Below are 26812 nucleotides of genomic sequence, written 5' to 3' on the forward strand. Positions count from 1 at the left end.
TGAGGAGCAAATGGAGACGCTCAGAGGTTGGGTGTCCCAGCTAGCAAATAGAGCTGGACTTTGGACCTCGTTGTGCCCAGCTGCAAAGCCAATGGCCTTCCGTGGCCCCACACTGTCCTTCCCATCCCTCTGACTTCTGACTTCGTTGTATCTTTCTTATGTCCCCTTGCTGTTGGCCTGTCCCCAGCCTGCAAAGATGAGGACGCGTTAATAGGAGACAAGAATTATTTTTGAATGTTGAAAACTATTAGGATTATTTTGTGAGAGTCTGTTATTTATAAAACATTTTAAGAATGGGAATATCGTTGCATATAAAAATTTGTATAACCATGTAACTGAATATATGGATTTGGGGCATTTTTCTGAAAAATTAACCTTGCTTTTATTGAATGTCCCCCCAGTAAGACGCATAGTGCTAATATGTGTACGTGTGACTTTGGAGGAGCCCCACGCGTCGGGGCCCACGCAGGGAAAGGTGACCAGGTGTGCCTTGTTCAGAGAGGGCCATGCCATCCCCTCGAGCATGTAGATCTTGCTGGCTCTTTCTTCATCTTTTCCGCTCTAGATTCATCTTTTCTCTTCATGTACTCAGTCACTGACATAGCTTGGGCTACCATGGCAAGTTACAATGGACCGGGGGCTTAACCAACAAACATTTATTTCTCACAGTCCTGGAGGCTGGGAAGTCCAAGGTCAAGGCATGGGCAGATCTGGTGTCTCGTGAGGCTCGTTTCCTGGCTTGTAGGTGGCGTCTTGTATCCTTGCATGAGGGAGAGCAGAGAGCCCCAGAGCGAGCGCCCTGGCCTCTCCTTGATACGGGCACTAATCCTGTTCGTGAGAACTTCACACACATGATCTGATCACCGTCTGGAGGCTCCACCTCCTGAAACCATCACATTGGGTGGTAGGTTTTCAACATTGGCATTTTCGGTGGTGGGGTCGGCACAGCAGTTCAGTCCCTAACAGAATGAAACCTGTCTAAAGTTCCAGTCTGTTCAGAGGTAGTCGGCTGTCTCTCTGTAACCCCTCCGCATTCTTGGCCATAAGCATGTTGAAGTATGGTGTGCAGATTTTGTTTTTCGCTTTTTCCCTCTGCATTGTCGTTACCAGGTCTTTTTGCTTAGGCTCTTAGGCAGTGAGTGGTTGGATTCCTTGCATTGAATCTTAAGGACACGGTGGCCTGGGACGGGAAGATGGCCACCCTCCTTCAGCCAACATTGCCTTTTGACCACGTCTGGTAGTTAATTTGGAGGGGGGCTTGCTTTTCATTCTGGAATCAAGGTTCCACATGGAGGCCGGCTCCAGGTGGGGATGGGAGACAAAGACAGAATTGCCTGGATATTCTCCGGTGGGAAGTGGGGTGTTGTGGTTGCAGGTAGTAGGGAGCTGTCTGGGTGTGAGAGTGCTTTCTCAGGCCTCTGCCACCGTGCCCTTTGAGGTAGCAGTGGTGTCCATGTCGGAGCTCAGGAGAACTGCAAGCCTGATCCCCTCTTGCCGTTTTATACATTTGGAGGTGGCCCGAGAGAGGAAAGTGACTTTGCCCCAGGGTGAAGATGGTTGGCTTCCAGACCAGCTCGAGAATCCTAGTCTGCAGGATGGCATATAGGTCAATCTTGGGCTCCGCGGATAAGACAGATCAAAGGACACAACTGGAAGGAGTCATTAACTTCCACTTTGGAATTCACATAGATCTGCTTTTTGTGACTCACTGAGGGGCTGTCCCACGCTTGGACTTCGCAGTCCTGCTGTCTGGGCACGGGCCTGCCTCTCTCTGGAGGAAGATAGACTAATGCTGTTACAGAGTGTGTCCCTTGGAGCTTTCTCTTCCTCTTTCCTGGTGTTGGATCCTTTTTGACTTTTAAAAAAAAAATGCAGTTGATACCTTTAACCTGCTATTTGGAGCAGCAAAAGATGGGATCTGGCATGAAGAATAGTATTAGACACTATACGTATAGCTTAGTTTTGTTTTAATTTCTACACCCAACGTGGGGCTTGAACCCACAACCCCAGGATCAAGAGTCACATGCTCTTGCGACTGAGCCAGCCAGGCGCCCCCAATATAGCTGAGTTATTAAGAGCCACGAATGTTAGAGTAAAATAGGCGTATATTTTATTTTGAATGCGTGCATGTGAGTGTGCTCGATCTGTTGGTGTTTTTTTTGTTGTTTGTTTGTTTTGTTTTGTTTTAGTTTGAAAGATAATAATGAATACATTGAAATAATGTTCCTAGGATCCCCATAGAAGCCCTAGAAGGCGCTGTGAGGAAATGCTGGGTTCTGGTTTGAAAGCCACGTGTAAATAATTTCTCAGGTTCTGTCTGCTTCCAGGGTGCCCTGACTTAGGAGTGTAGTAGGGGTTGTGCAGTTGAAGGCTTGGTAACCTAAAACGTGGTGGATTTCAGGTGTGTCTGCTACATGTCAGGCGCTGTTCCAGCCGCTGGAAGTTTCTGCAGTGAACAAGGCAGAAGGAAATCCCCCTGGCACGGAGCCGTATTCTGCTGAGAGGAGAGAGTCCATTAAACTGTGTGTCGGAGGGCGCTAGAAGCAGAAGAAAGCCAGCTGGGGTGGATCGGGAGGCTCGCAGTGAGGATCAGCAGCAGACAGCCAGAGTCGGAAGGATCTGTAGGGACTAGCTCAGTCGGTTCTGCAGGAGAATGCCGGGGATGGCCTTGGCATCTCGCTGAGAAGGAGCCGTGCTCCCTGAAGTGGTCGCTCGATCAGGCGGAGCTGTCTGGCAGACTTCAAACTGAATATGCAACATGGTTTAGCAATGAGATGGCCTGTTGGTTAATGTTAGGCCACGCTGCTCTTGTAGTGTCCCCCGAACAGTGTCTCGGTTGACCCGGGAACAAAGACTTCTGCAAAGTCTTCTTCCCTGCTGCTTTCTTTTCTTGGGCAGGGGGGCGTCCTTTCGGGAGGTTTTAATTGTTAGGCAAAATGTCTCTTCGGGACTGAAGAAGTTTTTAGGTTTTAATCTTGACCATGTAACATGTGCCTGTTCTGTCATCTCAAACTACTTCTAAGATGATCGTTTAAGGGGCGCTTGGATGACTCAGTCGGTTAAGCGTCTGCCTTCGGCTCGGGTCGTGATGTCAGGGTCCTGGGATCGAGCCCCGCATCGGGCTCCCTGCTCAGCAGGAAGCCTGCTTCTCCCTCTCCCTCTCCCCTAGCTCATGTTCTCTCTCTGTGTCTCTCAAATAAATAAATCTTTTTAAAAAATTAATATGACCACTTAAGTAACACTAATCATTCTTTTCTTACTAGTTAGAACCTGGCCCTTTAGATGAGACTCAGATTGCTACCATATTAAGAGAAATACTGAAAGGACTTGATTATTTGCATTCGGAGAAGAAGATTCATAGAGATATTAAAGGTAAGAAAACCTCTTGCTCGTATTCCTCTGAAGTCCTAAGGCTTCGTGTTCATGGGAACGTGCAGTGGAGTTTAGCTGGTACGTCTCTCCTCGAGGGAGGTTCTCCTGCGTGTGTTTGGAGAGAGCCTTCGACATGCCTCGGGTGGGGGTGGCTTTCAGGGGGATCTCCCCAAAAGCGTACCTTTGGTGCCTGCTCTTGTCGAGCACGTGATCTGGCAGGAGGACGCGCGTGTTCCCGGAGCGAGAACGGGTGGAACCACACTGCGAATAACGTCAGGAAGCGTCTCGGGTTTTATTTCACAGCTGCCAATGTTCTGCTCTCTGAGCACGGCGAGGTGAAGCTGGCCGATTTCGGGGTGGCGGGCCAGCTGACGGATACCCAGATAAAAAGGAATACCTTCGTGGGCACCCCTTTCTGGATGGCGCCCGAGGTCATTAAACAGTCAGCCTACGACTCAAAGGTAAGGCCCGGCTCTTCACGTCCGCTGGCTCTAGGGGCTTGTCCTCTTTTGCTTCATCCTTACAGCTTTTCCAGTGCAGTGAAGCGAGTTCCTTGAAGTAGGACATAACGGCAGTTCTCTCAGACCTTGGTTAAAAACAGGCTTCAGCTCTCCCTGCTGCATCATTTAATGTCCTTTATCTATCCAGCCCACAGTTGATGAGGTTTTTAGCTTAAACACTGTGTGCCTGATGGTGATGGGCAACACTGGGAAGGAGCACATTGGGAGGTGGGTGTGGAGGAACAGAGGACCACGGTGGCCAGACAGGAACGGGTTCGGGCCTGCTGAGACGTCTAGGTGGAGGCACGTGGGCGTGTGGGTCCGCAGAGAGGGGTGGGAGGTTGTCCCGTGTAGAGGTGGTGCTCGGAGCCTGAGTGGTGTGGATGACGGAAGGGGACCCTGGGCAGAACTCTGAGCAATATTTCGGGGACAGGCAGAGAAAGAGGGTCCCACAAAAGAAGTGGCGAGTCCACAAAAATATAAGACCAGAATCTGGAAAGAATATGCTTTTATTGATTGCCAGATTGTTCCTCTCATTATTTTTAAATCTCAGGATCGTTATTCTGAGAGGCTCCTTCCCAACATGAGGCAAACCATAATTCCTCTTTTCTACTGTTTTTACCTGTCATACATTGTACTCTCCCAATTTTTCCTGGGTTCTCTTTTCCCCGGTGCCTTCACCTTTTTTTGTCTTTGTCCTTGTCTTCGTCGTCGTCGTCTTTGTTTTTTTTTTTTTTTTTAAGATTTATTTATTAGAGATTTTATTTATTTGAGAGAGACAGATAGTGACAGAGAGCGCACAGGTGGGGAGGAGAGGGAGAAGCAGACTCCCCGCTGAGCAGGGACATGGGGCTCCATCCCAGGACCCTGGGATCATGACCTGAGCCGAAGGCAGACGCTTAACTGACTGAGCCACCCAGGCGCCCCTGATTCATTCATTTATTTATTTATTTAGAGCACACAGCACACTCTCGCACTCAGGAACAGGGGGCGGAGAGACGGGGAGAGAATCCTCAAGCAGACTTCCTGCTGAGCATGGAGCCCTGTTTGGGGCTCGGTCTCATGACCCTGAGATCGTGACCTGAGCTGAAACCAAGAGTCGGACACTCAACCAAGTGAGCCACCCAGGTGCCCCCTTCAGCTTCTTAAACTAATTAGTATAGACTAAAAAACCTAGGGACCCTGCCTCAGGAATCTCTGACTTAACTCCCCTCTCCCCGCAGACTGCTCATTCTCAGATTGTACCCAGAGTAATCTTCACACGGTCCACAGAGAATTGGCTCTTCTGAACCAGCGGTTTCTAGGCAAACAAATATTGAACTCACATACATTTACAAGCCAGGTGGTGTTTCCTCTTTCTAAAGGGGAATCTTCTCCGTCTGCAGTACCCTTCCCACCTCGTGAAGCACAGCACCTGGAGCACGGAGTAGCCTCCAGCCCCCAGGGCGCCATTGTGGGTCCGCAGCTGTTGAACGAGCCCATGTGGTACCAGAGTCGCCGGCGTCCCTGTGCTAACGTGGCAGAGACGGACCTGGCTCTCTCACTTTTGAGTTGTCGTGGCGGCCGTGACTGCCCTCGTCCTCCCCATGGCCTTGGTGGCCGTGGCCCGAAGGTGACTGTTGAATTCTCAGCCCCCAGTGCGATAGAGCTGTGCAGTCTTCATTTGCTTGTTGCTTGTTTAGCGTGCTGCCCTGTGTGAGGGGTCACCTCCAGAACAATCTCTGCAGCCACTTCTGTTGGGGTGCTATCATTTTAGGACTTGACAGGAACTTTTGTGTTCAGTCCTTTCTCTTTATTTTAGGCTGAGGCCCGTTTATCAGAGTTTGTAGATTGAGATTTTGGAAGGCACTAGAATCCACATTTCTGAACTCCTCTGATGACCTTGCACTGATTACTCTCCTCTCTTCCTAGTAAATGAGCTGCTCAGCCACGGTGCTTGTGAATCCGGATTCAGATCTTCTATTTTCAGGATTAAACGGCTCACTTGATAGCTCACTTGACCTTCCCCTTCCCGTCCGTCTTCCTCCTTGGGGGCTGCTCTGGATGTTTGCCCAAGATGTGGCCTCTAGCAGGGGAGATTTTCCTGCATCGTAAGGCTTGGCCACCTTTTCCCCTGGAGTTTTGTCAAGATCAGAACACTCGAATCCTATCAGTAGGTGTTGCAGTGTTTTTCTTAGGTAGATTTAAAGGCGCTCTCTCCAGCTCAGGGGGTGCACACTTGGTCGGGGAGCGTGAAAAGGTATGCCACTCTTCTCACTGACCTTTAACTATTCCTCTTTCTCTGGCCTACGTCAAAAGCTAAATCTTTCACTTGCCCGGGTCACATTCAACACCTCTTAACTGGAAATCATGTGCAAAAATTATGTTGATGTGAAGTTTGCTTCCCAGGTTTGTTGACCCAGGTGGTGTGGAAAGTGCAGATAAGGCTGATGTCTACGTCTGAGTCTGGGGCCTTGGGGATGAAGTGACATTAGTTCCCTGCCATTAGGTGTGGCTCTGGGCTAGCAGCTTTTGTCACAAAGGGACTGTTTCTGCATTTGCTTTGTGGATATCCTTCTAGTGCATGCCTCCCTTCTCAGAGGCTTGCCTGGCAGGGCCGTAGGTGCTCTTGGAGGGGGGGCATTGTGGTTACTGTGGTCTCCTGATACACAAATGTATTTGGCTTCTTTCCAGTTGCCCTTTCCATTCTTTTCCTTAGGTGTCCATCCAGACATTTGCCCCATTAGTCTTTGCATTCCATTAAGATTCTTTTACCATTGTTAGGACCCCTTGCTCCCATCATACTCATTTTTGGTACACTCACTGATTTTCAAAGGAAGGTCAGGTTGGCGTAAGGCTAGAATGCCCCTGCCTCACTGGCATCCTCATCTTACTGAACCAAAGGGAATGTAAGCCTTAGTTTTATGTACGTCTAGAACCTTGTTTAATGAAATGACCTCTTAAAGCAGTATCTTTGACCCCTTGTCATTTGTCCAGACTCCTTAGGTGTCCTGAAGTGTTTGTACATAAAGGGCATCTTACGTTGGTCTCAGTTCTTCATCTAAACACAGCATTACTAGATCATGATTGTCCATATGTCTTTTTTTTTTTTTTTTAAAGATTTTATTTATTTATTTGACAGAGAGACAGCGAGAGCAGGAACACAAGCAGGGGGAGTGGGAGAGGGAGAAGCAGGCTTCCCGCCGAGCAGGGAGCTCGATGTGGGACTCGATCCCAGGACCCTGGGATCATGACCTGAGCCGAAGGCAGACGCTTAACGACTGAGCCACCCAGGCACCCTGATTGTCCGTATGTCTTAAGAGCCTTCATTATTACTATTATTTTTAAGGTGAAGCAGGATAGCTTGGTTTATTTGAAGAAGTCTTGAGACTTTGAAGATGGTGCCACGGGAGATAACTGCTCTCCCACAAAGGAGCGTTTGCATTCCACACCTGAGCAGGGTCTTGGCTGAAGATTGTTAATCTTTCCCCCCCGCTCTTCTTTCTTTGCAAGGTTATTACGATGGTGTGTTAGCAAATGGATTGGAATTGTCCCTGTTCGGTGTCTGTTTCTCTGTATTCATGCATTTGGTTATTGCTGTAGTTGGGCCTGATGCCCAGTGATTTACATCTTCAGTGAGTGATCGCAGTACTGGGTTGCTCTAGCAGGGAGCGGGGAGGGCAGGGGAGCTCAGTGCGGAATGTCAGAGCGAGCTGGGGAAGGCTGCACGGCCATAGGGCTTTGCAGTTTGCGGCCCCTCCAAGATGAGGGAGGCATGGATGTTCAGACCCCAGCCTGGTGTGGGAATGCAGTGACATTTGTATTTGGATTGTGGATTGTGGTGAAGAACGTGGAAGGAGATGAGGCCAGAGAAATTGACTTGCCTGGGGACTCAAATACCCCGTAGACACTGAGAAGCCGGTGTCAGTGTTCTCTTGTAAATAACTTTTTTCCCTTTTTTGGTCTCAAAAGCAGTACATACTCTTTAATCTGGAGAATGCTGGAAAAAAGGAGATAAAAAAAGAAAAACATCTGTAGACCTACCACCCCAGCACAGGCTAAGTTATTTTGGTGTCCAGTCATCTCTGAAATAACTGTGTGCAGTCTAAACCATGGTGAAAAATGGAAATAGGTGATATGTTGATGGAAAAAAAATGAGATTATTAAAGATAAATGAAGACCGGCGGTAGTAGCCTGCCAATTTTTGGAATCTGTGTGGTTAGCCTGTCCACGGCAGCCTGTGACTGGCCTCCCTGTCCCCCGGGCTGGGCCCGCTGCCCACCCCCTCCTCCCACTCCCCCCGGTCCCTGCACAGGATCAGGAATTACCCACAGACCCAGCTGTGAGTGATGAGCCCTGGGGGTTGCAGGCAGGATGTGAGTGGGAAAAACATGCAGCTGAGAGATTAACGGTAGGCTTTATTTTAGCACGTAGTAATGATTGGGACTTTTCTGATCAACCACGTATTGCTATTTAGTGCTGAAATGATATTTATTTATACCTCTGTGTGCTGTGTATAAACGTGTTCTTCAGTACTGCATTTAATTAAGTAAATAGTTTCTATCCATTTTGAGCTATGTTCTGACTAGATATAACTGATTTGGGATTCTTGTTCCTTTTCTTTCTTTTTTTTAAAGAAAAGATTTTCTTTTATTAACCATCTGTAACACTTTCATCCAGGTCACTACAGCTTAAAATAGATCACTGCCCTTTCCCAGCTATTTAGTAACTAAGAGCAGTGGATAAAATCTGTACACTAGTTCAGAAAAGTTCACATCCCCGTCAGTTCTGAACATTTGATTCACCAAGCTTAGATTATTTAAAAAAGAAGGATCAGAAATTAAACATCACAAATGAGATTTTTTTTTTGTCACCATTAAATGTCTGAATTTTAAACAGATTCTTGGATTGGTGGTTCATATCCATTGGCTCATTCAACTTGAGCATGGTCTTCCCAGTAGCTTTTCCAGAATTACTGCCTTCACCACGAAGCGCCATGAGCTTTCCTAATTCAAAGTTGGGCTTTTTCAGCATTTTTACTTTTCTAACATAGACATCATGGAGTGGATAAATGGACTGACAATGACAAGCCTTTTCTATGCCTTTTGTGATGCTGTCTGGAATCAATGTATTGACCACTTCTTTCAGGTCATTTGTCTGCACATCTTGGGCCATGATTTCTGTCATCGTTTTCTGAATTTAGCAGACTTGTTGGTGATGAGCATAAGAGGTCTTCTGAGTCTGATTGTTGCATTTTTTAGCAAAACCAACACAAAATAGACAAAGCAAATAACCATCGGTAGTCTTGACATCGACATGAGCTTCGATCATGATCTGCCTTGTTTTTTGACTGTGGAGCACATTTTGTCATGGATAAGATCCATGCCATGGAAATTAGTTTTTGTCTTGAATGTCCTCAGTAATTAGCTTGAATTTTCCAAATTCACCTTTGTCATTCTGCAGATCAGCAAAGCTCACTTCAAAAACACAACCCTTGGGGAATCGGATGTGACTTTGATTCCTTTGAGTTCCCATGACTAGTGTTTTTCCAGTATTTTTTATGTTGAACATAGCTGGTGCTTTCACGTCATACCAATCTTTTCTTAGAAAATGGATCGACCACTTTCTTCTTGGCTCCCTTTTTGCCACCTTTCCTAAGGCACTGGTTCTTCCCAGCCTCCATGGTGCTGCTCAGGAAGCCAAAAGGCAGGATTCTTGGGTTTTTTTCCCTCCTCCTCCTCTTGATTATAGAGCCTTGACTGTGGTTCCTTTTAGAATATTTTCTGCACATAAATTTTTTATACCACTTACATCGTGTTGTATCCGCAGATTTGTAGCCAGCTTACTTTTACTTAATAGGATATTGCAAGGATCTAGAATGTTGTCTGTTAGTAGCAAACCCCTCCCCGAGAAGAGTCCCTGATCATCAGTACCAGAGAACTCCATGTTGTCACTTAGGAGCATGCTACTAGAACTGTCCATGTAGGAGAAAAAGTCTGTTTGCAGATGTATATCTATAGTATAGAGATAGAGGATTATATCTCTAACCCTATATAAGGGCAGGTGCCCTTAAAACTTTTGACTTGGGCTTATATTGAAAACCACTGTTTTCTCTCAATATCTCATTTCATGGTTTTCCCAGATGGCATAAAACACATCTCTTCTTCTACCTCAATTTTAATTGTTTTGGAAAATAACTGCCCTTCCCCCACATAACTTTTATTTTAAAACCTAGACACGTGTTTCCATCTGATGCCATATTTCCTAAGTACAGTAATAGACAAACTCCGTTATATCTGTGATTCTCTACCAATGTCATTGAATATGCGGGATTTCAGTAAATGTGTTAGCGCATCATCATTCTTCTAAGCTTTAGTGGAAGTAATGCTGCAATGGAATATTTTTGGCAGCATACACCATTTTCTAAATCTAAAATTATTTATTTGGGATAGATTCCTAGAAGAGGAATTTATTGGTTTTAACAAGCTTGGATTTTTTATGGCTTCATTTGACTTGCATCCATCAAGTTTTCCACATTAGTCAGCAGGATGTGCGATGTCTCGAGAGGGAGTCTCCAGGCAGGAAGACACTTAGGAGCCCCCCAGAGAAGCCCCAGGGAGAGAGGATAGCTCTGAACTCCGCCACGGGCAGGAGGGACAGGGGGTGGCCAGGTGCCGAGAGGCCAGGAGCCACACACCTGGCCCTGGCTGATGTAGGAGGATCCAGAGAGGAACTGACGAGCTGGTGCGACACGCAGGCTCCTGGCTCGGCTGCCTGGCAGGATGGCACATGTTTTACCATGACCAGGCTGTACTGGCCGACCCTCCCCGGGGGAAGCAGGAGGGCGATGTCCGAGCCTCTCCTCTGAAGCCCGTGGCCGTGTCTTGGGGGTGGGCCTGGGAAGGCTGCTTCGTGTTCCGGCTGCTGGCCCATACTGGCATGTGGAAGCAGCTGCAGGTCCTTGAAACCTCGGGCCTGTCCGCTGCTTGTCCCGCCGGGAGCCTGGTCCACAGCCCTCGGAGCTCTGAGGGAAATGAGCGTACGCACATCTGGAGAGAGGCTGCCAGCAAGCACCGTCGTGGGCCTGGCTTTCTGATGAGGGAATTTGTAAGTGCTTGTGGGATGCTTGGGGGTCGAGAGGTTGTCCGTCAGGGGTGCCCAGCAGCAGTTCTCTGGAAGTCCAGGAAGGCTGGAGCAGGCTGCCGGAAGGGAGGAGAACCTGTTGTGTAAAGAGCCACTGACACTCGAGGGCTGCGCATTCTCGGTTCCTGTATCCCTCCCTCCCTGTAACCACACCCCTGCTCCCATCCACCTGCTCCTGCCGGTACAGATGCTCGCCTGCCGAGCATCCCCCCTTCCTCCTCCTCGGCGCACGGGCTCTGGGATCCGTCACGTTTTTACTGATTTTAAAAGTAATACACACGTAAGCTAAAGCAGAGTCTAAGCTGCCAAGGGAAGGGAAACGGGAATAGGACTCCTGATGCTGGTTCTTCCAGTCTGATCCCTTTCGTGCAAAGAATTCAGAACAAGGCTTGCTGACAGACCAGTTTTCAATGAGGACAGAAGAAAGACAGAGTGTGTGGTAGGCACCGACCCCACGGGCTGCCGGGCAGGGAGATAGCAGCGAGCGTCTCTCCCACTCACTGGGGTTGCGAGACCACAGCAGGTGTTGAAGGTCGGAAAAGTCTGGGTCCCGCCGTGACCTGAACGGTGTCTCAGCCTTTCATTGCTTTGCTGTAGAGTGAGCCTGAGAGATCTGGTAGGTTCTGACTTTCGACAGGTTTCCTGCGCACAGTGACCAGAGCAGAAAGGTTGTGCGAGGCGGGCTTCATGTGTATCCTAATTCCAATAAACCAACCGTGACAATATTTTTTTGAAGAGTTGAGAAAATTTAACTATTACAACATATTAAATTACTATTAAGTTAAAAATTATTACTAATTTTAGGTCTTGCTAGGTAGTACAAAAACCTTACTGACAAGCTGAGGTAGTCAGGGGAAAATGTCACGCTGTCTTTGACTTACTTTTAAATACACCGTGGCAAAGAATAGACAAAACCCATATGGCAAATTGTTAATCATTAACTTCATGTTAATTCTATTAATATTCTCCTCTATTAATATTCTGTTACTATTCTCCACTTCTGTGTGTGTTTGAACATTTCCGGAAGAAACCCATTTTAAGTTCTGGGCACTCTGTGAGGTACCTTGCTCAACCACCCTGGTATTATTCCCATTTTGCAGATGAGGGAACTAGGCTTACAGGTTAGATTTTTTTTTTTAAAGATTTTATTTATTTATTTTAGAGCACATGCGAGAGAGCATGGGTCAGGGGAGGGGTGGGGGAAGGGAGGGGCTGGATCTCACAACCCTGAGACCACGACCTGGGCTGAAACCAAGAATTGGACCCCTAACTGACTGAGCCACCTAGGCGCCCTGGTGAGATATTTTGTCTCATGTTGTAAGACTTTGGTTGTAGAACTGGCATTTAAACTCAAGTCTCTGAGCCCAGTGTGCCTGCTTTCAACCTCACAGCTGGGCTTGGTTGTAAGCTGGCTTGATGGGATGAGTCTCAAACACTTCTCTATTCCAGACGTGCCCTCTCTGCTCACTTCTAGCTAACTATCCCATCACTCCAGGGATTTAAATTACCATGGAGTGCCTCATACTTCCAGTGGTAAATGGGAGATGAGTAATTGTAAAAGCCGCCTTCAGTGCAGAGCTAGAAGATGTTCTGTATATTAAATTTTCTCCTGTGTGTTTCCTATTCTGAAATCATATCAAATCCTTATCTTTTTTGTTTTCACTTAAAAATAACTATCTTTTGGGGCGCCTGGGTGGCTCAGTCGTTAAGCGTCTGCCTGCGGCTCGGGTCATGATCCCAGGGTCCTGGGATCGAGCCCCACATCGGGCTCCCTGCTCCATGGGGAGCCTGCTTCTCCCTCTCCCACTCCCTCTGCTTGTATTCCCCTCTCTCGCTATGTCTCTCTCTGTCAAATAAATAAAATCTTCAAAAAAAAAATAATTATCTTTTTTAAAACCTTAGAAGTACGTGGAGATGTATTTCTTCTTTCTAAGAAGTACATTTACTTGAATTTCTTTTTGGTATCTCTAAAAATGCTTTTATTGTTGCAGGCAGACATCTGGTCCCTGGGCATAACAGCCATCGAGCTCGCAAAAGGGGAGCCCCCTCATTCCGAGCTGCATCCCATGAAGGTTTTATTCCTCATTCCAAAGAACAACCCCCCCACGCTGGAAGGAAACTACAGCAAACCCCTCAAGGAGTTTGTTGAAGCCTGTTTGAATAAGGAGCCAAGCTTTGTGAGTTTCTTGAGCTCGGGGTGGGCGTCTCTTTCTGTGTGGCCAGACTTGGTCTAGACCCATCTCATTGGAATTTCTTTAGTCACTCTTACCATAGTCATTATTGTCCTCAAGATCTCGTTATGTTTTGTTTTTTCTTTGGGGGGGATGGCTGGGGGCAAAGGGAGAGGGTGAAGCAGATTCCCTGCTGAGTGGGGAGCCTGACTTGCGGCTCCATCCTAGGACCCTGAGATCATGACCTAAGCTGAAGGCAGACACTTAACTGACTGAACCACCCAGGCACCCTGCTGAAGTTTTTATTGTTTTTTTTTTTTTTTTAAATATTTTATTTATTTGACAGAGACACAGTGAGAGAGGGAACACAAGCAGGGGGAGTGGGAGAGGGAGAAGCAGGCTTCCCGCGGAGCAGGGAGCCCAATGTGGGGCTTGATCCCAGGACCCTGAGATCACGACCTGAGCCGAAGGCAGATGCTTAACGACTGAGCCACCCTGTTTAACAGGCGCCCCTGTTTTATCTTTTAAGAAACAAATCTAGGGCGCCTGGGTGGCTCAGTTGGTTAAGCGACTGCCTTCGGCTCAGGTCGTGATCCTGGAGTCCCGGGATCGAGTCCCACATCGGGCTCCCCGCTTGGCGAGGAGCCTGCTTCTCCCTCTGACCCTCCCCCCTCTCATGTACTCTCTCTCATTCTTGCTCTCTCAAATAAATAAATAAATCGTTTAAAAAAAAAATCTACTTATTTTCTAGCATCTCATACTTCATTGAGCCTGAAGATTGTTCTCTTTAATATTACATGTGGAATCATAAATTTTTAATATTTATAGTGAAAGGTCAGGCTATTTTTAGCCATTTTTAGTAATTGCAAAGTATGGCCAGAAAAATAATGGCTGAATATGTCTTTAAAGTAGATGTTTTCACATTCTTCTTGGCATGTGTTAGGAAAGAAAAGACAAATAAAAAAATATAAATGAACCACCCACCTTGCCCTCCTGCCCCTTCCTTTTGCTCTTGTTTGTGTATAATTGACTCCAGCAGAACCATGTGGCAGGAGCCCGGTATAGCTTGAGCCAAATTCCCTCTCTGAATCAGGGCACATCTTTGAAAGTTATCTCTGTATTTTGGTGTTAACGTATAGCACCCTATGTCCTTGGTTTGTTTCTGAGTCTTCTAGCAGCGTTGGCTGAAGCCCAAGCTGAATCCCCTTTTTAATGAACTCTTACCTAAAAATGGGTGACTGATTTTACAAGAACACCATGGTTTTCTTCTTTTCTTTCTTTTTTTTTTTTTTTAAGATTTTATTTATTTATTTGACAGAGAGAGAGAGAGAACAAGTAGGCAGAGAGGCAGGCAGAGGGAGAGGGAGAGGGAGAAGTAGGCTCCCCGCTGAGCAGGGAGCCCGATGCGGGGCTTGATCCCAGGACCCTGGGATCATGACCTGAGCAGAAGGCAGTGGCTTAACCGACTGAGCCACCCAGGTGCCCGAACACCATGGTTTTCTAATATGATGCCAGTTTTGGTTAAGTTTAGGTAAAGGCATGAAATGGGGGATGCAGCATTTTCTGCGAACCTCTAGGGAACGTGGCCTGAGCTCACCAAGTCTGCGCTTTATTAACGCATCAGGCGTTGGGGGGTGAGGGCTGTTGTTCTGTCTGTCCACGATGCTCTGAACTTTGTGTTATGATGTGAGTTGCCGGCCACGGTGCGTAGGCTAGAAGCACCCAAGAAGATATACCCAGACGTGTACACATCTTCCCATTAAAAACAGATTTCTAGTATCCACATACTTGCCCAGTGCACACATCTCCACTCCTACCCTGACCCCAAGCACACTGAGGAAAAGGGGGAGAAACGGAGAATCTGAGCACTTCTGAGATGCTTGGAGTTTCACGGGGAGTGGGACATCACCTGAGGTGACCCAGGTTTTCTATAGGCTTGAATTTGAGAAACACGGCTGGCTCTCGTGAATAACGCTTTAGTGAGTGGGAACTTAGTCTCTCTGGTAGTGGTTGTGTGTTCCTGTCTGCCCTCGTTTGGGCTACGCCCGGTCTCCTTGGGAAGTTGCTCCCTGTAACTGGGTTTGCCATCCGCGAGGGGAAGGCAGTTGCCAACGTCAGAGTATGCTGTGGGGCTGTGGCCATGTGGAGCCCAGGACCTGGGTGAGGTCCTCACCGCAATCCCAGGGAAAGACACTGGGGAAGCCCGCGTTTCCAAGTGGGGGAAGCTGATGAGTAAGAGCACTCGGGTACTCTTTCAGCATCAAAGAAACGGGTATTTCTTGGCTTCTTTCTAGTTTCCTCTAGATGTATCCCAATTAACATCGATCTATTTTGGGGGGTGGAGCCAAGTAGTAATGTAGAAAGTTAACAGAGTAACACAGGACATGTTTTCTCTCTTGTTAGCATTTGTAATAAAATTTTTTTAAAAACCAGGAGGTATAGTTTAGCTGTCTTCAATGATCTCTGAAATTCTCTGACACATTTTCTGTGTCAATGCCTCTTTCTGGGGAAAGGTTTTTTGCTTTTGTTGGGTGGTTACCTGTAATGTGTTACGGACTGCATTAGATACCAAATGCCACGTCCACACGGTACGTGGGTTCCCACCCATGGGTGCTGGATGACTGCTGTTTGAATCATGGCTTTTGTTAGGGAAACAGACTTTGAAGCAGAACTCGATCTTTACATCTTAGCGTGGGTGTTTGACTTTTTGAGGCCAAAGTGTTTCCTTTGGGGGTAGAATCAGGTGGAACGCAGGGAACTTCATCTCTACTTTGTTTTGTTTGGCGGTTTGTTTTTCAGAGACCCACCGCTAAGGAGTTACTGAAGCACAAGTTTATAATACGCAATGCAAAGAAAACATCCTACTTGACTGAGCTCATCGACAGGTACAAGAGATGGAAGGCCGAGCAGAGCCACGAAGACTCCGGCTCTGAAGACTCAGACACGTAAGTCTGCTCCACCTGGGCGTGCAGGACAGGTGTGACCTGGGCCGGGCCCCCGTGGGCGGGCGGGCGGCCTGGGAGCCCTGTGCATGGGTCATGTTCGCGTTTGTTCTCTCTTATTTGGGGTGCGGTTTTTTGTTGTTACTTCTGGATTTCTTTGTTAATTTGTTTTTAGATAATCCAGGTTGATGGTGATTTTTATGTCAGTATGGGACAATTTGGGGGCCTTTTTAGCCTCTTTTTGTTGCTAGTGGAGCCTCCAAGAAAAATCTTTGTGGTGGAACGGTCCATAAAGAACTAGACCTGGTCTCCTTTTCCTTTTCTTTCTCTTGCCTTAAAATATCGGTCAGATGTAACGGCTTTAAATGTATTTTTTTTTAACTCCACAAATGCATGTTTTTGCGATTCTGGGTTGTGCTGGGGTTGATGCTGGGGTCGTAACAGAACAGTGACAGAAGTTACTTGCTAAAAACTGGTATCAAGTTAAGCATTTTGGAATTCAGTCAGCCAAAGAGATGGATGAGGTCTCGGAGCCGCTTTGGCGTGTGGGGGTGGGGAAAGCGGGGCCACCTGCTCTGACGTGGAGGATGGTGTCACGACTAGAAGTGTTCCGATCCGTGTAGCACCTCTCCTGTTCTCTCCTTCACACTCAGCTAGAAGTCCAAGTCAACCACCAGCCTAGGTCTACACGCCAGGCTGGTTGAATCAGAATTTCTGGGGCTGAGGCCTAAGTGTTTCGGGGTCCCCAGGAACCAAGAGTGAGATCGTGACATGGAGAGATGAGGGTGCTGGCAGTGCGGACGAAAGATGCACAGGCAGCCTGGCGAGGCAGCTGGCCAGGGCGGGGAGGAGGCTGGGGCTCGGGAGGCTGAGTTTGGGGTGGGACATGTTTGAGTTGCGGACAAGACATCCGGGACGGGGTGAGTGGCACCGAGGTTTGCAGTTCAGGCGAGGCACGTGGGCAGCTGTTGGGGATTTCGGGTTGTCGTGCTGTAAACGGTCATTGGAGCCATGAGAATGAACACGGTCACCCAGAGCATCTCTGCAGAGTGCGAAGGACCGATGCCAGGAAATGCCAGCGTCGGGGATGGACCTGTGGACGGCCCAAGTCAGGGCCGATCTGGGTGCAGGGACTGGAGGGGGGAGGAGCAAGAACATCGAGCTCAGGGCTTAAGCGGCTGAAGGACTGCGCAGGAACCCCGTCCGGTGGCGTGCAGGGGGTCGGCGGCCGTGGTCGTAGCAGTTGCGGGGCCAGGGTTGGCTTCAGGGTGAGGGGAAGGTAGGCGGAGGCAGTGAGTGTGGTGGACACACCGAGAAACGAGACTGGGGCGATGGCTGTAGCTGGAGGGGCCATCGTGTTGTGGGAGCAAAAGGGACGCATGTCGGAGTGTTGAGGGGAAGGAGCCTAAGGGGAGGAGAGATGACATCTGAGAGCAAGGCCATCAGTGGAGTGGAGGACGGTCGTGGGTCCTGGACGGTGGGGTGGGGCCGCTGGATGCTGGCGCCGGGGGACGTTAGGGAGCCTCACAGTGATGGTGCCAGGGGCAGGGTCCCTCTGAACACCCGAGAGGGACTGGAGGGGGTGATGGGTGGGCAACGGGGTGGGAGGTAGGTGTGGGGTGTAGGGGTGGCCGGGCAGGCCTGCGGAGTGCAGGTCTCCTCGGGCACAGGGCTGTGCGCTCGCTCACGGACTTCGCCTGATTTCTCTCCAAAGGGAAACGGATACGGACAGCCAGGCCTCTGGAGGCAGCGACTCTGGGGACTGGATCTTCACTATCCGAGAGAAAGATCCAAAGAGTCTTGAGAATGGAGCTCTTCAGCCTTCAGACTTAGAAAGAAATAAGGTAACGCAGGCTCGTTCCTGTCATCCGTTGGTCCCCGGTCACTTGTGTGCAGAGCCTGCTGTTAGGGGGCGGGGCTCCCTTGGGCAGCCTGTTGTGGGATTTCGCTGTCCGGGACAGATGAGACGATCGGTCGTCTGATGATCCAGAGTTGGATCCGCGAATCTGGCCTCGGGTCTGTACCGCAGGGCTGCTTCCTGCTCTGCAGAGCCTGCCCCCTCCCCCCGTGGCATTGGCCTTTCCTGATGCTTGCACGTGGAGCGGGGGAGACCTCACCCATGAGGTGACATTCAGTCTCTCTGGACAGAACTCTGTCTGTCTTATATATTGGGGTTACTCATAAAAGATACCAGAATTTTGGGATTAAGTTTTTGTTTAAGGATCTTAAAAGCAAATGTAGTACCTTTGGTACTTACATGGAACTTTATTTTGATTAATTGGTTTTATGCCTATTTAAGTTTATGAAAAAGAGTCGCTTTAAAACACCGTGGTATAGTTTCTCTCAGGCAGCGTGGACCAGTGGCTGTCCCCTGGTGATCCTGTAAGTCTTGCTTTGATAGGCAGATGGGAGTCATTACAGAGATTGCAAAAGTAGAAAGTAGGCCCCTGTCCTATCATAGTCTCTTGCAACGGCCAGCTTCGAGCTGATTCCATTTCCAGAGTTTCGGTAGTCAAGTCCTGCTACACAGACTGCACAGGGGTGCAATTCGGCATCACCTGCACCCACACAAGGGCCACTCCCGGGACCTCTTGGGCCTTGGCGCCTGGAGTCCAGACACTGGTTCGCCCAGCTGCATGAGTTTGGCACATCACTGCAAAGGAAACGGTGCAGGCTAGTGAAGGACCGTGAGACGGTCCCATTTAGTGATCACAGCAAATGGGCGGGCACCTGGCCGGCTCAGTCAGTGGGGCATCGACTCGTGATCTCGGGGTTGTGAGTTCAAGTCCCATGCTGGGTGTAGAGAGTACTTAGAACAATAAAATCTTAAAAAAAAGAAAAGATATCACAGCAAATAGAGAGCATTTCAGACTTTACGTTAGCTAGCATGGTGCATGTCTGAAGTTGCCTGAATTGTTGCAATGTGAATATTAAATACTTCTGATTTCCTTTTTTTTCTTCCTTAAGATGAAAGACATCCCAAAGAGGCCTTTCTCTCAGTGTTTATCTACAATTATTTCTCCTCTGTTTGCAGAGGTAAGATACCCAGTTGACTGTGGGGGGGCGGGGCATGATAGGGACATAGTGGGCGGCAGGGTCTTCTTTCTGTGACATGTGGCAGTCGAATTGGGGAGGTTAGAACACGCCGGCTCGGGTAGTTGGAGAGCCGGCGTCATGGTCCCGCGAGGCCAGCTGGGAGCGGGCACTGCCTTCCTGGTGCCCCTCGTGCTCCCCCGGGCACCGTTTGCTGCCCAGCCCCTCCCGGGAAAGGGCTTTGTGTCGCCTCCTTGAGTGCACGGGCCCCGCCCAAGTCCGCCTGTCATCAGGGTGATTTTGAGCTTCCGTTGTACTGCTTTCTACAAAATCCGTTTGGGTGCAGCGTGATTGCTTTGTCTCAGACAAATTTATGCCAGTGTAAAAAGTAGAACTTTATTTTAAAAGAGAAGTCGGATTCTCTGGAGACCTTCTTTGCCCCGTTGTGCCCCCAAAGTTCACCGTAATCCCAGAGAAGACCCCTTACCAGAGGGCCACCTGGTTCGCAGGTGAGCAGCCTAGGTCACTTGTCATCCGTGTCACCCACGTGCTGGTCCGCCGCTCCTCCTCGGGGGAGCCCGCCCTGCCTCCTGGAGGTCCACTAGGCCTGCTGCATTGTGCGATGTTGGCGAGAATAAATGGTATGAGAATGAAGATTATTCTTCGGTTTGTAGGTGATTTAAAGAGCAGTTGGAGATACCCCCCCCTTTTTTTTGAGCCCGCCCCCAGTCTGCCTTCAAGGTAATTGAGAATGAGCCACACTAGTCCCTTCTGTTTGTGTGGTGACTCGAGCTCTCCAGGGGAGGGGCTGTCTCAGGGGATCCTCCTGTCTGAGGTCGGTGGTCCCAGGTGGGAGGTGCCACACAGGCCCCGCCCCCTGGCTCCAAGGGGCCCGAACCTCGGTCTGCCCTTCAGCAGCGCCCCGGGCTGTCCAGGCCGGCTTCATCTGGCTCTCGGTCCTCCCCCTGCCCGCCTCGGCCCTCATGAGCTAGCCTGAGGGCCCTGCCTTCCCAGCTGGCGGCCGGGGCCACGCTGGAGCCCGGGGTGTGGAGTTGAAGCCCGAGCACGTGGCTTTGTGATGGAAACGGAATGGCGGGTGGGGGGTCCTCTGTGTGGCTCCCTGCTGTTTCCGGGGACCTGCTCTCTTCCTCTCCTGTCCATAAGACACTGTCCTGCTTTTTATTATGTTGTTTGGGAGAGTGGTCCTTCGGGTTTTGGGGATGCTCCCTTGCTTTCCTGTAATCCTGCCACGGGCGCTCCACGAGGATCAGTCGGGCCATTAGGGGAAAATGACATAGATATTTCTTACTTTTCTGAAGCTCTGTGTTTTTTACTGGGCATATGAAGAAGCTGTGCCGAAATCGTTACTTGGAATTAGTGAATTAATTCTCAGCGTGATACTGTTCTGAACTCCCGGGCGGCTTTGCTTACATGTTTTTTTTTTGTTTTTAAAGATTTTATTTATTTATTTGAGAGAGAGAGAGAATGAGGAGCATGAGAGGGAGGAGGGTCAGAGGGAGAAGCAGACCCCCGCCGAGCAGGGAGCCCGATGCGGGACTCGATCCCGGGACTCCAGGATCATGACCTGAGCCGAAGGCAGTTGCTTAACCAACTGAGCCACCCAGGCGCCCCTGCTTACATGTTTTTATCGGTAGTGCTCCATAGTCGCGTGTTTGACGTGTCCGGTGTACATCATTTTATGTAATTCTGATAAAGCTCACTAATAAAGGATCTTTGTCCCCGTGTCTGCACGTGAGGCTGTTCCTGACACCGGAGCGTGCGTGCGGGTGGCTCCCTCCCTCTCGGCTGATAGAGCCCCTCCAGCAGCGCTTTGGGCAGGGGAGCCTGGGGGGCTCGCAGGGCAGGGCGGGCGGGGGAGGGCCACCGTTGTAGGAAACTGGGGAGGCAGAGGTCAGGCACTCAGGACTTGTGAACACTGCTCTAGTTGGTTAGGTGATCGGGAGTCCTAGGTGGGCGCGGGTGGCCCCTTGCTGGTCCACCGCGGCAGAGTCCGTGACAGGGAGGGGCGTAAGGTGTGGTCGCCGGCGTGTGCCGCCCTCCTGGTCCTCCGTGTCCCTCTTGTGGGGGGAAGGGGGAAGCACGGTCAGGATGGGGCCGATGCTGGCGGGGATGTGTTCACAGCTGGAAAAGCCAGAGCCAAATGTGAACCATTTCCTAAAGGCCTAACGAATGCCCTTTCCACACAGTGTCCCCACCAGGACTCACGCGCCCGGGGTGGCAGTGGGGGTCACACATCGCGTCCCTCCTTAAAGGAGGTGCCCCCCGATTCCTGTGCCTGTGTGGGTCATGCTGTTCTGCACGTTTGTGTGTTTGCAGCTGAAGGAGAAGAGCCAGGCGTGCGGAGGTAACATGGGCTCCATAGAGGAGCTGCGAGGGGCCATCTACCTGGCGGAAGAGGCCTGCCCGGGGATCTCGGACACCATGGTGGCCCAGCTCATCCAGCGGCTGCAGAGGTAAATGCCCTGTTTGCCCCCTGCCTTTCCCAGTCCTTGCTCGGTCGGTCGCTTTGGCGTTTTGCTCCTGGGCTCTGGCTGTTTGCTTCCTGGGCACACGGTTGAAGCAGAATCAAGTCAGAGAAGACTTCAGTTCTGAGTTCTAAAGATCACCGCGAGGGAATGCTAGGAGTCCAGAAACCACGGGGGAGGACCACAGACTTGGTGCGCTTGGAGCTCTTGTCATGTGATGAATACCGGGACCTTAAGACCCCTGTCTGCTCCTGGTGATGCCGCCTGACCCCACCGAGAGGGGAGCTCCCCCACCCACTCAGGCTTGTTCCAGGAGTCCCCTGGGGAGGTCGCTCCGACTGCCAGGACTGAAGGGAGTCCTCGGGGGGTGTTACAGAGAGGAGGTGTGCTGTGACCCGAGCTCTGCTCCACACCCCCGAACCTTCATCGCTCCCCAAGAAGCCAGCCGTGTCATTGCTTTGAAATTCACCCTCCAGGTGAATTGTCCAGTCTGTTCCAAAGACCTGCTGAGCCTTGATGAGAGTGAGGAGCATTTCAGGTCTTCCCAGAGACGCTGGCTTGACAACATGGAGAGAAGCTAGGGGCGCGTTGGGTGCTTTTGCACCTTGGAAGTGATGATCGAAGGGGCTGCCCTCTGGCCTGTGAAGCGTCCCGATGAAGTGGGACATGGGGGTAAAACCTCGCTGTGGCGCTGAGGGGCCCCCCCCCAGGCTCGGGGGCAAACGCCGTCCCGGCTCGCCCTCCCGCCCTCTGCCGGCCACATGGTAGAGCCCATTGACTTGGCTGCCTTCACTTCGGTGCAAGCGAAGGGACCCGCTCTACTCGTTGGCTTTACCCCCCTCTCAACTGTCGCTACTCACGCATGACAGGCATAAAGGAAAACAGAAGTCAAGTCCCCGGGATGCTCACCCCCACACAGCCGTGCCGGAGTTTGTGTGTGTCCGTCGGGCTGACGTCCCTCACGCAGCACCGCTCAGTGTCCCTGTTCATCCTGGGACGTGATCCTTGTTACCACGGAGGCTTCCCCCCCGGTACCGACGAGCAACTTAACGGTCCGTTGGCCTCCTTTCTCAAAGCAGCGCACAGTCCAGTTGCGATACGCAGAGCGCCCCAGAACTGGTGGTGCCGTGATGGTCTCGCTGTGCGCTTGGTTTTCTGCTTGCGTAGCGCCACTTAGGACGGATGCCCACCCTGTCCCGAGTTGGCCGAGCTGCTCAGAGTGACACGCGTCCCCGACTCGATCGCCCCGCAGCTCCGGGGCATGGAGGGCAAGGGCGCGGCCGGGGGTTAGGTGTCCCCTCTCCTCCCGCCCCGTGGCGCCCGACACAGCTGGTCCGGCAGCCAGTGTGGGCCACACCACACGGTTTGGAGCTTTCTAGTTTCCTCCTGGGAAAGTAGTAAAAGAGGAGCAAGTGAAATTAGTCTCCATAATACGCTGCGGAACCCACTGCGTCCCAGGTCTTTGCTCATGTCAGCAGCGTAAACCGCTGTCAGTGGGGTATTTCCCGTACGTTTCAGCAGCACGTCCTTGCGATCCGGTGTGTGTTTCACGCTCAGCACGTCTCCGTGTGAACCCGCCGCATCTCTGGACCTCGGCAGATACAGCCCCGCTGCCCGCGTCATGTCGGACGTCGTACTTTCCAGTGATGCGCTAGGACGTGCCGAGTCCACATTCTTCTCGTCTCCAGACCATTCTGTCTTCTCTTTGCTCTGTGCTGTGTAGACCTGCTCCGGGGGGTCCTCCACGGGTCCCTGCAGGCCTTAGCTGGTGCCGTGCGTCCACTCCTGTGAGGCTCCCAGGCGGTACTGAGTCGCTTCCGCCCTTGTAGGTGGATCACAGGGGGCCTGACCTGAGCCCAGATCAAGCCGGCTGTGCCAGCCAGGCCCTCCCCCCATATAATTACAGTTTTTAGTGCGTTTCTCGTTCGGTTTGCTTAATTTATTCAACCCTTGCTTTGCTCTGGACATCAGAGTTGTTCCCCAATCTTTACAATGACAGAAAACCCCGAGAGACCTCTTCGTGCCGCACACATTGCTCCTTCTCTGGACCACGTTTCTGAGACAGCGCTCGGGAGGGGATCACTTGCACAAGCAGCCGTATTTTGGGGGCCAGTGGGGGTCTCCTGGGCTGAAAGGCAGTCAGCCGTGTGTGCGCCCCTGGGATCTCACGGCGTCATCGGGTGCTGCTGATTTTGTGGTTTTTACAAGTGGACTGTAAGCGGAGCTGTACCATTTATTGTTCCAGGCGCATCTTTCTTTTCTCCTGAGAGACTGAACACGCTCTCGCTCGTTAACGTACTAGTTCTTCCACTGAGTTTAACTGGTCTGTGAGAAGTGGTGTCACAATCATGATTTTCTTAGTTTTTATGAATTCTTTGTATACTAATTAACCCACTGGTATTTGCACCACCTGTGTTATGACTGGGGATTGTCTAGTAAACTAGGATTTCGGCGCTGGTTTGACTTTCTGGGGGGGGTTGTTCCAGAAATGACGTGCATTCACTTCGTTTCTCTTGTTTTTTTCTTTCCCTAGATACTCTCTAAGTGGTGGAGGAACTTCAACCCACTGAAATTCCTTTGGCATTTGGGGTTTTGTTTTTTTTTCTTCTTCCTCCTCCTCCTCCTCCGAAAACGTCCACGAGAGCCTTTGCTGACCCCGCTGCCGCGGTGTGCCATCCAGGGGCCCCCCCGCCCCCCCCGCACCGCCCCCCCGGCCCCGGGGCGTGCGGCCCTCCCTCGCCGGCCTCCGCCGGACGGACACGCTCAGCGGGGTGGGGAGGGTCGGCTCCTGCAAGCGATCATTTTATTTTCTTGTTCTTGTTTTTTAATTTTAGCCATTGTGCACATATCAAGGAAAGTGTCTTTAAAAACAAAAACAAACCCTGAAATGTATATTTGGGATCAGGACAAGGCAACTGAAGAAATGAAATCTCAGGTACCCTGCTTTAAGTGGGTGACTCCCCCCCCCGCGGGAGACGGAGAATCGCTCTGGTGGGTCAGTGTACAGATTTGTATATAGTGTCATTTTTACGGAAACCCTTTTGGCGTGCATAAGGAATCACTGTGTACAAATTGGCCACGTGCTTCTGTAGATAATGTCAGTGGAGTAAATATTTGACAGGCCATAACTTGAGTCTATTGCCTTGCCTTTATTACATGTAAATTTTGAATTCTGTGATCAGTGATTTGGGTTTTATTTTGTATTTGCAGGGTTTGCCGTTAATACTCCTTCATGCCCCTCTTACGGAACACTCCTCTTTGTCCCTCCGCAAATGCCCGTCCCCCTCTTGTTTGCCCGGCGGCCCTTTGGGTACACGCACAGGTTGATTTCCTTTCATTTGATGGTACTATTTCTTAGTGTTTTGAATTGGAACATATCTTGCCTCATGAAGCTTTAAATTATTATTTTAAGTTTCTCCCCGATGAAGTGCTCTCGTCTTAACGTTTGTTTGGAATCGTACCACTGCTGGCCCCACGCCCGCCTCCCGTCCTTCCCAGTAGGACTCCTGTCGTGCTCGTAGTGAAACCCGCGTGTCATCTTGCCCACCTAAAAATGTCTGAATGCTTACACGAATAAATTTTATAACACACTTACTTTGCATACTTTTCCTTGAAACGTGACTCTTCAGGGGGCAGCATACATGGTGTGTGTGTGTGTGTGTGTGTGAGAGAGAGAGAGAGAGAGAGAGAGAAGGTGAGACATTCGGCACTTCCAGAAGTACCCACGTTCAAAATGCCCAGTGTCCGGGTCAACTCCCTGTGCAACTTTCAAAATGGAAAATGTGGCTGCATACTGCTGATTTGTGAAGTTGTGCTCTCTTCCCAGGGAACTTGACTGAGGGTGGCTTTGTTAAAGAAGCCCGGGGCTGCTCTCTGTCAGCTGGGGTCTGTGTGTCTCCTGGCCTGTGGCAGGGCCTTGCTGGCCCGGGGAGGCAGGAGGAGTCCTTTCTCTGGGGTCAGAGCGAAGAGTTCCTGCGGCAGTCCCTGACTAAGTACATGGGGCGTCGTGTTCTGTTTGTTGATCCGGATCATTGTCCTCGCTTGTTGGTGTAGCAGTTCCTGGAGGGGAAGACAAAGGATTTTTGGAAGCAAGGAAGTTACTGGGTAAACTTTGGGATGGAAGGTTCGATCGATATCTGCCGCCCCAGTGGCCTGGGTTACAGGGAAGAGGACAAAGGCCCAGAGCCAGAGAGATTCAAGTGTGTGTGTCTTGTTTAGATTTGTTAATGGAGCGTCGTTTTTTTTTTTTTTTTAAAGCCTAAAATTAAGTCATGATTTTTTTTTTTATTAGAAGCTGACGGATTAATTTCTATAAGGGATACGTTTTGATTAGGGGAAATAGAACCAAATTGCTGATTCTTATGTTGTGTGTTCTTTGGCAGCAGGGATGTTAACTTGGATGATAAAAACTTGAGGATGTTTCATTCGGTGTTTCTACCAAGTATTTTGTATGAGGGAGTGGTTTGTTTCTCTGTGCGAGGCACAAGCCCAAGGTCAGTTTTGTTCGTTGCGGGAGAATCCCATGAAGCAATGATGCAGAGGGCTCTGCTTGTCCGATTTTCAGCCAGCCGGTGTAGACAGCAGCTTTCTTAGAGTTGTGCACCTTTGCACGTGGACGGTGACCTCAAGAAGACATGCTGAAGCCGGTCTCCAGTGCGAGGAACAGGCACACTGGCGGGGACTGGGGTCTGATGAGGCATATTGGCGCGATGGTTACCCAGAGTCTGCAGCCCCTGGACGGTCAGCACAGCGCCACCTCCCGGGGAAAGCAGCGGATCATCCTTTCTGAGCTTACGTGGGCATCTTCCGTCGATTAAGCTTCCCCGGGGGAAGAAGTGGTTTGAGTAGCTTTGGAAAGTGGATCTCTTCCCGGGTCTTGTCTGGCCTGCCGCTTTCTGTGGACACGCAAGCCGGGGTCTGGTTTCCGAGGGCACGTGGGCTGGGGGCCGCTTCATGAGCCAGGGAGGCTGGCCGTGGCGTAGCCCCGCCTGCACGGAGCTCCGGCGGAAGCTGCCGCTGCGCAGCCAGACCTGCAAGGCCGGCATCTGGGATGCGTTCGCGGGCGCCTGGAAGCCTCCTGATGCCCCCGCTCCCCCCGCTCCCCGGAGCTTCCCCGCTCAGACCGGAGAAGGCGGTGGTGCACCCGGCCTTGGCAGAGGCTTCCGTGGACACGGAGGCAGTGGGCT

The 26812-nt window shown here is 50.4% G+C and overlaps 1 protein-coding gene and 1 pseudogene across 4 annotated transcripts in view; one reads left to right on the top strand and one right to left on the bottom strand.

The window, feature by feature from the left end:
* STK24 (serine/threonine kinase 24) overlaps nt 1-25220 on the top strand; it is a 110370-nt gene extending 85150 nt beyond the window's left edge. For 3 of the 4 annotated variants that reach the window (XM_064585941.1, XM_045869630.3, XM_045869631.3), the window contains 8 exons: nt 3264-3372; nt 3676-3833; nt 12986-13171; nt 15965-16110; nt 17822-17951; nt 19075-19143; nt 21478-21614; nt 24160-25220. In XM_064585941.1, coding sequence (XP_064442011.1) covers nt 3264-3372; nt 3676-3833; nt 12986-13171; nt 15965-16110; nt 17822-17951; nt 19075-19143; nt 21478-21614; nt 24160-24196 — 972 coding nt within the window. In that variant the 3' untranslated portion in view covers nt 24197-25220. The remainder of the gene's footprint in view (nt 1-3263; nt 3373-3675; nt 3834-12985; nt 13172-15964; nt 16111-17821; nt 17952-19074; nt 19144-21477; nt 21615-24159) is intronic. The other variant, XM_064585940.1, reaches the window with a different exon arrangement.
* LOC123839856 (small ribosomal subunit protein eS1-like) lies at nt 8743-9534 on the bottom strand (annotated as a pseudogene).
* Nucleotides 25221-26812: the final 1592 nt, after the last annotated feature.

This window comes from Mirounga angustirostris, unplaced genomic scaffold (genome assembly GCF_029215605.1).
Source record: "Mirounga angustirostris isolate CCGP_5_RB_7025 unplaced genomic scaffold, mMirAng1.0.hap1 SCAF_3, whole genome shotgun sequence".
NCBI classification, from domain to species: domain Eukaryota; kingdom Metazoa; phylum Chordata; class Mammalia; order Carnivora; family Phocidae; genus Mirounga; species Mirounga angustirostris.